At 45.5% G+C, this 15,606-nt stretch overlaps 1 protein-coding gene across 4 annotated transcripts in view; it reads right to left on the bottom strand.

Annotated features, from left to right (window-relative positions):
- NCAPG2 (non-SMC condensin II complex subunit G2) overlaps positions 1-15,606 on the bottom strand; it is a 50,999-nt gene that overhangs the window by 9,810 nt on the left and 25,583 nt on the right. For 2 of the 4 annotated variants that reach the window (XM_074315026.2, XM_019742524.3), the window contains exons 14-25: positions 15,272-15,494; positions 15,000-15,097; positions 13,592-13,765; positions 12,126-12,196; positions 10,933-11,086; positions 10,647-10,820; positions 9,198-9,314; positions 8,966-9,106; positions 8,459-8,558; positions 4,904-5,091; positions 2,922-3,062; positions 147-250 (exon numbers count right to left, since the gene is read on the bottom strand). In XM_074315026.2, the coding sequence (XP_074171127.2) occupies positions 147-250; positions 2,922-3,062; positions 4,904-5,091; positions 8,459-8,558; positions 8,966-9,106; positions 9,198-9,314; positions 10,647-10,820; positions 10,933-11,086; positions 12,126-12,196; positions 13,592-13,765; positions 15,000-15,097; positions 15,272-15,494 (1,685 nt within the window). Of the gene's footprint in view, positions 1-146; positions 251-2,921; positions 3,063-4,903; positions 5,092-8,458; positions 8,559-8,965; positions 9,107-9,197; positions 9,315-10,646; positions 10,821-10,932; positions 11,087-12,125; positions 12,197-13,591; positions 13,766-14,993; positions 15,098-15,271; positions 15,495-15,606 lie in introns of all 4 variants that reach the window. The other 2 variants (XM_074315025.2, XM_019742523.3) reach the window with 1 other exon arrangement.

Raw genomic sequence — 15,606 nt, 5'->3', positions numbered from 1 at the left:
ATCACTGGTGAGAGAAAATTCTATGGAATATTTTTGTCACAGAAAAAAATGCACATCTGAGAAATTTTAAGAGTAAAAGGAATAGAGCAAAACCTACTGAATGCTCGTAGCCACAATGTGAGTATCAGGACAGTGAAAATGATTACCTGACCACGTTCGGAGATTTCATGATTATTCCTATTAAACACCTTGAAAATGGTGGAAGGTCGGAAAGACACTCTGGAGGGGTGAGCTCTTCAACATCAGAAACCTAAAAAACATTTCAAGTCAGTAATTTATAAACTGAGACTGAGGTTTATAAGATTACTTACGTAACATACTGCTTTGGGTTTTCTTCAACCCTTGAGAAAGGCTTTCCAGGAACACACAAGAAAGATTTTATTAACTGTTAAAGTCTTTACAATAATTATGATTAATCTAGTCTTATACACGGGGTGTCTTCTTTAGTGAAAAACAAAGACAGACGTGTTACTCAACAAGCCTTTGGTCAAAGTCTTTAATTTAGTATCATCTTCTGTAAATAACGTGTTTTTACAAAAAAGCAAATGTCAGTTATTACTCTTCTTAGTCCAGACCAGATTTTCCCAATTTCAGCATTACTGACACTTTGGAGTGATAAGCCCTTGCTGCGGGGGGGGGGGCGCCCTGTGCCCTGCACAACACTGAGCGGCACCCCTGGCCTCCACCCACCAGATCCCAATAGCACCTCCTCCCCAGGCACGGCCAATATCCCCTGGAGGACAGTGAGTGCCGCTGGTCTGGACCCAGAGGGGCCCTCCCAGGACCTCTGGCCTTCATTACCCATCTCAGAGTTTAAAGTTGTCCATTCTCGGTGAATGAACTCCACGTGCAAAGGGCTCCCGGGAAAGCCTAAATCCAGAATGCCTGTCTGTGCCACCTGGAACCGAGGCGTGACCGTGTCTTTCCACCACTATCTCTGGCCTGTCTCTCGGCTATCTTAGGGAATTTCACTCACATATGATGATACAGCACTTCTAATAAGCCTTCCCGTATTTCCCCTGCTGGGATTCCTAACACTAATTTGTACATTAAAGTCAATCATCATTACATATGAGATAGCACTGTTTCTCATTAAAATGCTTTATGTCATCAATGTTGTAAATGCATTTCTGACACAATGACACAAACGACTATTGACTGGTTAAAATAAAAGTATATCTTGAGATTTTTAGCAGTTTTAGAAGAAAAATAGGTGACAAGAGCACGGGGTATGAGGATGCTAATTGGAGAACACTGTTCTAAGCTCTATGAGGTGCTGGCATAATCTCTGCAGGGCAACTGTGATGGGTTACACATGCATACTAAAATCTCCAGAGAAACCATCAAAAAACAACACGAAGGATAATATAAAGTCAACTGAGAAGACAGAGCAGTACAAATACTTGATTCATCACAAAACAGCAGGAAAGACAAGAGTAGGGGGACTAATAAAAAACAAACAGCAACTTAAACCCAAAAATATCACTCATTTTATTAAAATCAGTGGATTAAGCACTGCAACTTACAGGCAGAGATTATAAGACTGGACACACACACAAAAAAAGACCCCATGTGGTGTTTACAAGAAACACACATAATGAAAAGCAGGATAAAAGGGTAGGAAAGGCGATGCTATACACAATTAGAAACGCCAGCACAGCAGACTGCGCGATGACAGCACTGCAGAGACAGAGACGTCCTGTAAACACCCCCATCAAAGAGACCCAACAGCCGCGGGTGTCCCAGGGCATGGAAGGAGGAGCCCTGGACAGGCGGACAGACGGACAGACGAACGGCGAGCACACAGAACACAGGTCCACAAACCTTCTGTAAAGTAGGAAGACAGGGAAATTTAAATAAAATAGTACATATTTTCAGCTTTGTGGGCAAAATGATCTTGATACCTACTCAACTGTGCTGTCTTAGCACAAAGAAGCCACAGAAAATGCTTGAAGATTGGGGTGGCTGCTCTCTAAAATGAATGTTCACAAAAGCAGAGGATGGGCCAGGTTTGCCCACAGGCTGTTAATGGACTTATTTACAGTTGTCAGCTATTTAGCTCCCTGGAGCAAGTTCTAGTCCTTACTCTGTATCATCTAACAATTACTTTCTCAAACCAAAGGACCTCTCTTCAAGTTTTAAGAGGGCCTCATATTCTATTAATGCTTTAGAATTTAAGCAACTTTTTAAATATTCATGATCTTATAATGCAAAATTCATAACATATATACAAACATTCACATAATTCCATGACATTCCTTGTCAGATTTCATCTCTTCCTTATTTTTACTGTTGTTAAGTCCCTCAATACATCGAGGATTCCATGTGGAAAAAAACAGCACTTTTTATTCTGACTTAAAGCAGCTTTAACCAAGTAGGCTAATCATATAAAATAAGTATTATCAGGAAACTAGCCAGTCCTTTACAGAGTGGGAGTGAGGACATCGTGTGTTTACGCTGACGGTACAAGTTCAAACCTCCTCTGTTTAGGAAACAAAAAAACAGGGCTGCTGTCACAAGGCAGAGACGTGGACGCCTCGGAAAGAGCAGCTCAAGAGGAGCCTGGCATCCTGGGCACCACTGACCAGGGCCTCTGCCTCATCAGGAGAGGATTCTTTAGGATCAGCAACTCACCTAAATCTCTAAAATATGGCAAAACAACATGTTCACAATGGAATGACTAGTTTGGTTCTAATCAAGAATAACAAAGTTCTTAACCTGTTTTCCCAACAGTCACATGGCTCTACAATAGGAACTAGCTGTGAAGCTGCAAGGTCCGGCTGCTGGAGAAGCAGATGCCCCCTAAACCCCGAGCTCTTAAAAATACTTGCTAAAACATAAAAATGTGGTGCTGGCCGAGAAGAGCATCTTTATAGTCAAAAGAAACACAGTGGTTCCTGGACTAACAGAAAAGACTTCACCTTTCGCAGTCGGTGACTTATCTCGACGACAGAGGCAGCAATCAGCGTGGAAAGCATATCCCGGTGAACGGGCGTGTCCGTGTGCCAAGACTGAACAGTCGTTATAAAGTCATGAAGAGGAGTCTGAACAGAATACAGGAGCTACGAGAAAGCACATCAGTAGTTTTCAGGGGTTAAAACAAGGACACTTGAGAACCAGTATTCCTACTGTCCTCCCCAGGGCCCCAGACCCCTGACTGTACTTGCCTCCAGCAAGCCCACTCCCTCCCTGCCTGCTTCTCACTCAAATCCCTCAGGCCCCACGGCTAGAAGAGGACAGGACTGAAGCCCTCCTGGAATTACCTTCCCAACATTCTTTCCCCCCAAAAAAGAAAAAAAAAAAACCAAGAATAATAAAAGTAAACTTCTCCAAAATAATATTAATGAAGAAAAAAGGAAGGAAAGATGAAGAAATACCACGGACATTACAAGCAGCCATCAACTATGATGCCATGCGTTCTGAATGAAGCTGCACAGACAATGGTGAAAGATTTCGGCACAAATTACATTACATAAACCGATCACAGACACTTGAACCAAGTCATCAAAAACAAACATTTCGAGGGCCGGCCCAGTGGCCCAGGCGGTTAGAGCTCCATGCTCCTAACTTCAAAGGCTGCCGGTTCGATTCCCACATGGGCCAGTGGGCTCTCAACCACAAGGTTGCCAGTTCAACTCCTCGCGCAAGGGATTGTGGGCTCCACCCCCTGCAACTAAGATTGAACATGGCACCTTGAGCTGAGCTGCCTCCCGGATGGCTCAGTTGGTTGGAGCACGGGCTCTTAACCACAAGGTTGCCAGTTCAATTCCTCGAGTCCCACAAGGGATGGTGGGTAGCACCCCATGCAACTAAGATTGAACACGGCACCTTGAGCTGAGCTTGGAGTGCGTCCTCTCAACCATAAGGTTGCCGGTTTGACTCCCGCAAGGGATGGTTGGCTGTGCCCCCTACAACTAGAAATGGCAACTGGACCTGGAGCTGAGCTGCGCCCTCCACAACTAAGACTGAAAGAACAATTTGACTTGGAAAAAAGTTCTGGAAGTACACCCTGTTACCCAATAAAGTCCTGTTCCCCTTCCCCAATAAAATCTTTAAAAAAAACAAAAGAAACCAAAAAAAAAAAAACATTTTGAATTAAGTCAAATATGAACTAGACCTGGGAACATATGGCCACCGACCTTCAATTACTTCTATCAGCTAAGTACAGAATAAAACGGAAAGTTTTCAATATTTCAAAAACATCCTCCCATGGAAGCACTTTAAAAATCTTCATTAAAAAACAATAGCTTATTCATATTTTTAAATCACTACTTAGAAAAACTAATGGCCCTCTCTGCTGACCATGATTTTAGGAGTAAAGCCACTCTGGCAGCCAGGTTACTCAACAGCCACCTCACAGCAGCTTCCAGTCAGCAAAGGGAACCATGGGTCCCTACCAGCTCTGCCTCTCACTTCCAACCAGAGAAGGTCGGGCGGCAGGGTAACCTGAAATGAGCACTTCAATGGAGGAAAGTTTTTGTCATCTACAGATAATCAAAATTAGCATTCTCAAAAATGTATTCTATTTGGAAAACCGAGTGAAATAACAACTGAGCCCCCAGAAGCCTATTGCAATCATACCTCTGCTTCTGGTCCTGCTTGGCAGGTGGGCTCCCACAGCCGACCTGTGACCTGAACTCACAAACACTTGTTCCAAGGCTGACAGTCCCACTCCACCTCCTGCCCAGGTGCAGGTATTATCACCTCACACACCAGAGTGTACCCCACGGTGGTTGCTGGCATGTCTGAAGAACGGAACCTGGCACCTCTCTCCCACACCAAGCTGCACTTAACCCAACAGCCCAATGATACAAGCAAGCACTAAGCGTGCGCCCTGGCCCTCGCCCTCAGGGAAGCACTGGTCATCGCACATCTAAGATCCGTCCTGTAAAGATGCGAGTACCCGCAGGCCTTCTTCCGGTTGCTTCCGAAAGCTCCACGCCATACATTCCAACATTTTCTGAAAGACTTTCTGGACTGTGTCAAACAGCGTTGCAACATCTTCATCTGAATCAATTTTCTGCTGCAAGGAACTTCCGGTTATCTCTTTTAGAACGCCAAGAAGTAACGAAACATAAAAGAATCCCTTCACTAGAAAGAAAATCGGACAAATCAGTTATCGAATCACGTGATTTAGGTGAAATCATGACACATTTTAACTCCCATGTGTGTTATGGTAACTTCAAAGAGATTGTTACTGGTAAGCCAATACTAGGTTAACATAGATATTAATAAATAAAAGCTGTTCCTTTAAACATAAAACAAGTCTCTCCAGTAACAGCATGTTTGACTCAGTCACTAAGAACTGTGCTCACTGCAGATGTGGACAGTGGGTCTTGAACACCTGGATGAGAGCACACCTTACTTCTGACACCAAATCAACACCAGCTCTATAGTCCAAGTCTGAGGATGGCCCAACAGTTTTCCAAATACAGTGTAACAACTTCGGAGGCCAACTCTTCAATTCATAACACCTCATGGTTTATTGGTTGTCTTTCTCTTCCAAATCACCACCTTCACTGTGTTGTACGGATTTCGTAAAATGTTTTCCATGTGTGAGCCCAAATCCTACAATTCACCCCAGAGACTTGAATTTATCTCCGTTTATACATTAATAAAATACAGCAAGCTCTACTTGAGACAGATACGAAACTACTACCTCAAACCCCAGTTTATCTGCTAAAGTAAATAAAATCAAGGGCTCTGTTCCAGTGAAGGTCACCCTTCAAAAGGTCCATGGCACTTCCAGAATCAACAGAAAGTTTCTAAAATCTTTGCATCATAGGAACTTTCAAGAAACTAATCTCTTTTATGTAAAACAAAATGAGGGACACACATGCTCCACAAAGGTAAGTCATGTCAGCAGAACAGGCAGTAAGGGAACGCTGAGCCCTTTAACAAGTACAAATAGCCCAGAGGAGGCCAACGTGCCGAGCCCCTGAAAACAGCCTCTGTCCTCTTACACCCACCCTCACAGTCGCCGGGGAGAACCACACTCTTACCTCTGTCTAGAATTACTGACAGCAATCTGAAAAGTTTAACAATTTTAATTCAAAAGTGATTTCATTATATTCAAGCATTATGTGCTTTATAACCAAATACAGAGAGACAGTGGTTAAGTACCATACGACAAAATACTGAAGATGTGTCAGAATTCACAGCTATGTAAAACAGAAGACACTGACTAAAAGTTCTGGCTTCTCAGAAGTGAATCGGCTCACAGGAGGGCTGGGAGTGACGTCAGTCTAACACTGAGTGCTCCCGGGGTTTCCCAGCAGGTTAGTACCTCAGGCCACCATGTGTCTGCAAAGGAGCAGCAACCAGAGAACTGGCCCAGCCGGTCCTCCTCCTGGCTCAGCCAGGACAGGCTCCGTCTACCAGCCCTAAGCCCAGGCCGTGGTCTCCATCAGTCTCCCTTTACCTTTTCATTTACGACAGAGTCCGTATTTACTGTGCCATGTGGTATTAGAAATGGAACTTTCCTTTCTGACTGCTGATACTTTTTGCGAGGATTATCATTCTTAGAGCAGTGACACAGCACTGTCTGAACAGTCAGCCCCGTTGCCATTTCCCACAACGTGTCACTCTCAGTGCCTGATTCTGCAGAATGTATGCTTTTTTTCATAACACACATACTGTGTTACAGCAGAAAGTCCTGTAGTTTTGTGAGCTTACAGTTCTGCGTTTGGGTTGGGTGCAGAGACTCAGGTGTAGTCAAGGACATTTCTGCTGGAATACATACTTGAGCATGGAGAAGGCCTGTGTAATCATCGACAACACATATGTAACTGGCTTTTCAATGACAATGTTTCCTTAGTACTCTTGCTAGTAGAGTCCAGGGCACAGCAGACTCTGGGTCCACTTGGCTAACCTGCCGAGTGCAGTCGTATTGGTGCTAGGACTACAAGAACGACCGCGGGGTTTATTCTCTCCTGGGAAATCCTGATAAATACAGTCCTTTGGACAAATACAAATATCATTTCAGTTTGGTCAGACGTAAAGTCAGTAACTTAGGGCCTTATTTGGGGAACAGATACCTCTATGTAATGAAACTGGCTACATCAGAGATCTAAAATTCTCATTAGCTCCTCAGAAAAGTAAATTTTATAAATACTAAAAATAGATTCAGTCCTCTGGGGGGAAACAATTCCTAAATGATAAATGAAATTTAAAAACCTGCAAATCATTTTTAATGTTTCAATCGTTAAGATTAAGTTTAAAATGCTATTTTCTCAAAAGAAAGTAAAAGTTATAAAGGATTAAAGACAGAAAGCCAAACTTTAAATCAAATGATATTTGTTCTATTTAATATTTAGTCTTTAACTTTGGAAATTTTAAACAAATGATGTATAATCTTGCATGAAGTTATAGATTAATTTACGGAAACATGTACTCAAAACAGCAGAGTAACGGGTACCCCAGCTCCAGGACAGTCCAAGCGCCGATCTTGGTGGCAGGAGCCCAACAGAAAGCCTCTGCCGGACTTGCCAAATAGACCCCTGGGGTCAGCGTGACAGGAGTAAGACTCCATATGACTAACTTCCAACTGAGCTGCAGACTTTCGGAATCTAATTTTCAAAACATGATGCTGAATTTGCTAAAAGATAATCTTAATTGCAATCTCTTCTAGCAAATATTTAGGCTTAAATAAACTTAAAGATCGACTTCTCAAGTTTCTGTAGAGCTCAGAAAGAAGCAAGCATAGTGCTAGGATGCACACTGAGGACACTTAAGAACCAGTTCCACGCAGCGACTTGGTTGCCCCAGGGAGCTGGTGGGCAGGGGTCAGTGGTCAGCCCAGCAGTGATCCTCTTAACCTGGCCGTGACCAGAAGCGCAGGAGACACCCCGGACCACAGCCCCAACCTCCCAGCATGTGCTGGGGCTGTGAGAATGTGGCCCTGGGGCCCATGGATGGACCACGGAGGCCCGGGCTCGCGGGGCTGGCCTCGCACTCACTCACTGCACACATTTAACTGACTACAGAGTGTGCAGCAAGTGTGGGCACCATGGTATTGGTTCCCAGGGGTTACCCTGTCCTTGGGGTAACAGCAACTTCCCAGTGCTCCTGGGGTGCATTAAATAACCCCTAACTCACCCCCAGTGGCCAGGGCAGGCAACGAGAACTATTGTGAGCGTTGCCCTACGGGTGCCAAGAAGGGGCGGCAGACCCACTGGGCGGCCTCTGCACCAGCCCACATGTGGCCAAGTCACCTGACAATAAGCAAAGCACAGGCTGCGGACCCTCAAGGCCTCATCAGAAACTCCGGACTTAGTCAGACCCAACGCCAGAACCACCTTTGAACTTCTAGGCTGCATCAGCCTGTAAATTCCTTTTCTGGTGACGCTAGTTTGCATGACGTGTCTGTCACTTTAAAGCGAGAGTCCTGACCAGCACAGTGAGGGAGGAAGATGGACGGGTTTTGACTGTTAATTGTCCTTTAATGAATGACATATACCTGTGTTCATGATTCCAAGACTCCACTGCAGAAGCTGTATCTGAAATTTACAGTCACCAAGGCCAACCATAACGACGTCTTTGCACACAGTCAGGTAGGTCTGTAAGAGACAGATGTGCAGACATAACTCACCAACAAAGGGGACCAATCCAGCCTATAAAGCTTCTAACAGCTCAGACAAACCATCTTCACAAAAATGTTTTGTAAAGGAATTTCCATAAAGATACATTAAGACTCACTTTGTTTCCTTAAGAAATCTAGAAACACATTTTATGTAATTCCACAAACATTACTGAATACCTATTACATGCATTATGTAAAATTACAATAAAATTATGCAGAGTTTATGCTTTGTGAAAAAATACTCTAAATACTCAAATGCCATTGTAAGTTGTTAAGAATGGAAACACTACTGTCTAAGTTACAACTTTAAAATAGAAAATAAAATCTTGAAGCATGTCACAAACTCGGTAAGAAGAAAGGTTTCTGTGTCTTAAAAATTCTAACCTGAATGATTTGCTGATAAACAACCCTATGAAGCTTCAGATATTCTTCTTCTTGATCTTGAATATAAGATAAAACTTTGCTTTCTAACCAAAACCCAGTGTCTTCCAAAATGGACAGGTACATTTTTCCTTCGGTGCAGAACTGTCCAACAACAACAGAAAGATAAATCAGCAAGGGGCCTGGCTTTGGCGAAGCACTTCCTGCGCTGCCGACGGACCAGAGGCGGACCAACCTTGTGGTGCAGGTGGATGCCCAAGCGACAGTGTAGGCTGAAGGCCCGCAGGGCAGCTGCTTCACTGAAGTGGTGAGGCTGCCCACCTGGCAAGTGCAGCATTGATTCCAGATCCGCCTGGAAAGTAAAAAACCTGACACTCAGTGGCACTAGGAGGGAGACCCAGAAGTGCAGCAGAAGCGATTCCACAACATGGCAAAGCTTTCCCAGAAATACAGTCTTCCCTTCCCCTCGCTGCAGACTCTCCCTCCTGAGGGACCACAAGGAATTTTTAAGTTACTGCTTAAGGAGCACTGAGGCTCCAGCATGTTGAAGCCTTTGCCCCTTGGGGAAACTGACCTGCCCTCCGGGAGGGGCAAAGGCAGCCCTGTGAAGACAGACCAACAGAGAGAGTGACAGTGAGAGCGTGAGAGCGTGAGAGCGAGAGAGAGCGAGAGAGAGCGAGAGAGAGAGAGAGAGAGACAGAGACAGAGACAGAGACAGAGAGAAAGAGGCAGTTCCTCCTGGGACAACTCACCTCAGGCAGGGTAGGGATCCAGCCTGACCAGACCCCTGAACACGCCCTAACAGGGGCCACGCCCCCGACCACACCCCCTAACCAGAGCCGCGCCCCACCCCACACCCCTCCAAACAGAAGAGGCGCCTGGTGTTTGGAAACACGTGGGAGAAGGTGTTTGGCTGTAATGAGGGGGAGGGGGTCCCCCAAGCATTTCATAAGTGACAATGCCAGTGGTACCCCTGCCGGGGGTACACACCTCCCACTTTTCCTAGAGCCCACCGGCAGCCCTACTTTGTACACCAGTGCAGCCAGTGCCCAGATTCCTCCATGGGCGAAGCTGCAGCGCTGCCCACTGGCCCAGGGACTGAGCCACTGGCCGGGCACAGCAGGTACTAGGCTCGCCCCTGCCCTGTCAGCCCCCTGCCCTGGACGGCGCGGTGCGTGGCCTCCTCCTCCTCCTTAGGCCCCGCTTCCCCAGCCGATGCCTGGTGCTGGCACATCGGAGGCTCTGCCCCTGGCACAGGCAAACTCAGGCAGCAAACAGGCTGCTCCAGGGCTGGCCTGGCAGGGATGGCCAGTGAGCCAGTGAGGGGAGGAGGAAATGGTGAATTCTAGGAAACACTCTCCCGAGGGTCCTAGAAAAGCCTGTGGAGGACTCTGAGACCCACATGGATGGACAGGAGCAGAGCAAGAGACCCTGGGGGACAAAAGTCTTCCGCAGACGGTGTGTCCTGAGAAACAGGGCTGTCCCATCTTGCCCCCTCCACCCCCAGAGTCGCATGTCCTGTCTGCAAATCGAGGGGGGGAGAGGTACTAGGTAACTCTCAACTCCTTTCCAGCTGGGAAAACTTTACACCACAAATACGAAAAACTGAGATCTTACTTGATCATTCCTATTACATGGACTCACTCAACTCTCATGGTGTCGGTTATCTGTGCTATAAAGTTACCTTTGATGTTTCAAGTGCTTTCAAAAGATGGTTCAGTTTCTTCCGGGGAGCAGAGAGCAGGCACTCCCGATTCTTTGGGTGTGTCAGCATGTACTCCAGGTAAACCACCGCCAACTCAGGCTTCACTGGGCGTGTATCATGGATTTGCACTTTCCGCTTAGATGCTGAGTTACTCTGAAAGAATGGAGAGCAACAAACTGACACAATGTTCCCAGGAAAGCATCTAATTTCTAACATGCAGTTCCCCTCATCCAGCACATTTTAAAGAAACCCTACACAGGCACACCTTTCTCTGGGGATGCTCTTCTGGCAGCCAGTCGCAGATTAGTTCCAGAACATGTCCCACATGTCCCCAGGAGCAGAGACAGTCTAACAAAGTGCAGTAGCTCCTGTCTGCTGCTCCTTCCTCTTGGTTTCTTAATGTGGAAATCACACCGCAGCTGAAAATGTCAAATGTATAGTCAGACCGAATATTTCAATAGCAATTTCCCCCTTTTCTAAAAGATGAGGAAAATAAAGTAGCTAAGAACTGTGGGTACATAGCCCTTCCTATCAGAGGAACTCTTGATCATGCTCTACTGCAGGAATAAATACACTGTTTCCCCACAGTTACTACATGGGACAAGTTCTAACACAAAACACTGAATTAGAAAGCAGCTTGGGAACACTAAAGTCCACACAGCTGATATAAGTATTAAGCTTTCAATGACACACTGCTCACAAAAAACTCCCAGCCTTTCGTTTCTGTGTCATCTCTGTCAGACTCCAAAGCAAAGATTTCTAATTTGCGGGTGATGATTTTTGTTTAGCATTAAACTATATTTTTTTTCATAATTAGGAATACAAATAAGTAATTTTTACTGTCAAATGAAAAATATAATGCAAGCCACAAACACAGGCCCCTTATGTCATTTTAAATTTTGTAGTGGCCACATTAAAAAAAAGGAAACAGGGAAAATTAATTTCAGTAACATATCTTAACTCAATCTATCCAGTCTCCTTTCAAGATGCAATCAGAAAAGAACTGACGAGATGCTGTACATTCTTCTTCTCACCCAGAGTGTGTGAGCCCATGTGAACTCAGCACTCACATCTCAAACCTGATGGCCACGCTGCCAGTGTCAGAGCCACGTGTGGCCAAAAGAACCACATGGATAGCAGCACAGCTCTAGGGACTCATGCTGCCAGGCTTGAAAATTACCCCCGACTTTAAGGCTGAGAGACGGCTCTGGTTCCACGCAGACTCTGGCGGTTTGCTTAGTGACTCCAGAGCCGCCTGGAAACTGCTTCTTGCTATTTTCCTGGCCACGTGAGAGGGAGGGAGGGACGGAGGGAGGAAAGGAGGTGGGGGAAGCAGCAGCTGGGAACTGAACGCTAACATGTGACAGTCTGCTGCATGCCAAATTAATAACGCAGCACGACCAATGCAGGACCCTCCCGCCCCCCACCCCGCACTGCTAGGCGGGGCCGAAGGAGGACCTGAACGTGGGCACGGCCGACGCTGGCATGAAGGACATCAGCATAAACAAAGGGATCTTGCAGCGATCATCCTAAACGCACAAAAAGGAAGACAAAACAAAAGGTATTTAAACACCGCACAGCTGTGAAAGCCTCCCCACACAACTTCCTAACCACCTATGTTCAAAGTTGCTCAGTAGGAACTAGAATAAGGAACCCTCTGCACAGTCAGTGAGAAAACCTACATCTATTGGGAAGCCTCGTGTCTGATGACTATTCTCAAAATTCCATGTGACACTTTAGTACTCTGTGTGAGGTATTACTTTGTGCAAATATTTATTAAGCACCTACTGTATACAAGGCACCAATCTAGATCCTGGGGCTACATCGGTCACCAGAATATACACGATTTCTCGCTGCCAAGGCTCGCTGCCACAACTTCTACAAGCTTTTCCGACTTGTAAAAACAACTGATGAAAGGAAAAAAAATGAACTATATACACTCGGTATCTGGAACATAAATCTCAAGAGAATGAAACTAGTCAGAGAAACGATTTTAAAGAAAACAGTCAAAATATCTTTAGGAAGACTGTTGGTGAAGTTTAAGGGGCAATGGCCAGGCCTCAGGTCGACCTGTGAAATTTAAGCCCAGTCAGGTTCCCTCCATAAGCTAACAGGATGGACAACAGAGCCAAGAATCCAGTCCCTGAACTTCAGTGTCTTCCTCTGCAAAACGGGCAAGGTCGTTGGAAGGAATGCGCGCGGCGAGCCACACAGACCCACACAGTGCCTGGAATGCTGTGGTGCCTAATAAATGATCGCTACACTACTGTTGTTTTTATTATAACAACAAAGCAAACAGTAGACTAGACTCTATCAAGGACACTTAATAAAAATATCCTTGGTTGGTTGGGAGAATGAGGGGTGGTGGATCCTAAAAAAAATTTTTCCTAAAAATATACAGGAGCAACGTCAAAACATGGTCTGTAATTACTCTGCATCAAGTCAGAGTGAAGCCACCGTTACCCTTTAGAGCAAGTATTTTCTTAATGTTCCAAAAGGAGACTGACAATTAGTCATCTAAATACTAGTCACACATGTGGTTCTCTCTGACCCGATAACAAAGACATAACTCAGCACTTCAGAAATATACCTGCTTGTAGTGGAGCGAATGCCTACAACTGCTCACAAAGCAGGGGCGACTGCAGCCTGATGTTCACAAACACCTCCTTCTCAATTCCCAGCAAATCAAACTGGATCCACCACAGAGAAAGCTGAGCGTTTGCCCTCCACATGTCTCTGGGTAGAAGCAGTAAGGCATGAAGTGGCCTCCGCCCTCAAGAAGAGCGGGAGGGAGACCAACTACCCTGCACGGGAGGAGCTGGCTGAGCCTTCTCCTTCCAGACGAGGCCCAGGGCCAGGCAGGTAGGCAGACGACGGCACCAGCATCTCTGCAATGCGCCTGCTCACATGCGTGCCCATCTTACCTGAAACACTTTCAGGTACTCGGGGAGCACAGAAGCAAACTTGTCGATGGTGTAGACTTTGGCCTCCTTGTTGTTCTCCATACTTCTGTGGATGCTTTTCCAAAGAATCACAATGATTTCTAATAAGCCTGCCATGGATGCAACATCGCTCACTGACAGGGTTTTGTCCAGAACCTAAGATACAAATAATTTTACTGTGAAAGAATCGAATCATTATAACTACTAAGATAACCGCACTATCTTTAAAAGCAGACCTCAGAATCCTAGACCTAACGCAGAAACGTAAAGACTATCAAGTGTATTTTCATGTCATAATATGACTCTTCTGTATTTGAGAACCTCTAAGAGGTAAATCTGTTGTTAAAAGCCGACGCAGGAAATAATACATTCTGAATTAACTCTGTATCATTTCAAAAAACACTTTACATGAATTAAAATCCTCTAAAAATTAAAATGTATAAACTACTGTCTTTACCTAGGAACATAGAACACTAGAAAAAAGCATGCTTTTTCTTTAACCGTATCTTCTGATTTGTTAACAGATGTCACTTCTCATCATAAACCTCGGCGTGAACAGACTGAGGACAATAAAACCTAATTTACTTAAGTGTGATTACTACTAAAATTCAGTTACAAGCTCCGCCCCCATTCTACATGCTGGTGGGTACCACACAAGACTCTGGTGTGATGACTGCTGCCAATCGACCCATTCCACCATAGGCTTCCTTGGCTTGCTTTAAATTATATCCCATTTACGTTTTCCCGCTTATGCTGGCAGGGAACAATAGTCAGCGTTACATTCTGAATGTTCACCTTACACCACAATGAACCACAAAGGATATACAATTCTTTCAAAAACATTGTTTATGAACCTCCAAAATAATTAGTTGAAGTATCAATACTAAAGGAATAAATAAAAATCCCTAAGGCTGGGGAGGGGGAGAATTCCTCCCTTCCCTCCTTGAGTTCTTAAGGCTAGACTAATAATAAACTAACCTCAAACCAGATTAACAGGAGAAAAACCAATTTAATATGTGCGTATAAATGATGGTCTCTGAAATGATGAGCCAGCCAGCTTTTTATAACTGTTTAGACAAAGAAACAACCAACTTGTGAAGAACTGACAAGATAAAGGCTATTACTTGGTGAGAAACATAAACAAAGGGAGGGCGTGGTTATCAGCAAAGGGGTGGTTGTTTATAAAGGCTTTTGGCCCTGGATTCTGAAACTCCAGGCACTGTGGGACATTTGGGGCGGCCTGCCCTGGGGTTTGACCCTAACTTGGTCTGGAAATGACACCGCTGACCTAAGGCCAGGGCTTTTTCTAAGCGTAAGGGAGGCGTGTCCCGCCAGGTCTGCATCAGGGCAGTGCCGTCCCGCCCACAGGGAGCGGCCCACTCACACTCACGTTCTCCTTCTCCCTGCCGTCGTCCTCCTCTCCGTACTCGCTGACGGCCTTCCGGACGCAGGCATTCAAGCAGTGGCGGATCACATGAATCAGCTTGGCTGGAATGTTTACGATAAGCAATGGTTAACTTACATGTTTCTTCAGCAAAGTTGCCTTCCTGGAAGGACAGTGATAACCCCAAGTAATTACAGTATTTTTACGAGAATCACTAAGAACTGCACTGCAGCACGGCAGGCGGTGGGCGGGCACACGGAGCGCCGGGGACCGCGTACCTATGTTGGTGCAGGCCGTGTGCTCGTGGGCATGCTGGTAGAACCTCCGGGCGGCTGCGTGGTTCATCTGCAGCAGCGTGACACAGCGCTCACACCACACCTCCTCCGGCTGGTTCACCGGCAGGAAGGAGTTAAAGATGAGGTTAACCAGACGCCGACACACAGGCCGGGAATCTGATTCCAGACGAACCAAGATGTGCTCCATGGGGCATATTTTCCAAAACTGTGTATAAAGCACGAATGCAGAAGGAAACCGTCAACTTTTCCTGCCATCTTGAAAACATTTTAGGCAGTTCCCAGAGCGTAATAAAAAAGAAACTATGTTTTATATTCAA

This window comes from Rhinolophus sinicus, chromosome 8, assembly GCF_057876585.1.
Source record: "Rhinolophus sinicus isolate RSI-liver-muscle chromosome 8, RSI-T2T, whole genome shotgun sequence".
Classification (NCBI taxonomy): Eukaryota; Metazoa; Chordata; class Mammalia; order Chiroptera; family Rhinolophidae; genus Rhinolophus; species Rhinolophus sinicus.
This window is presented reverse-complemented; position numbering and strand designations above follow the sequence as displayed.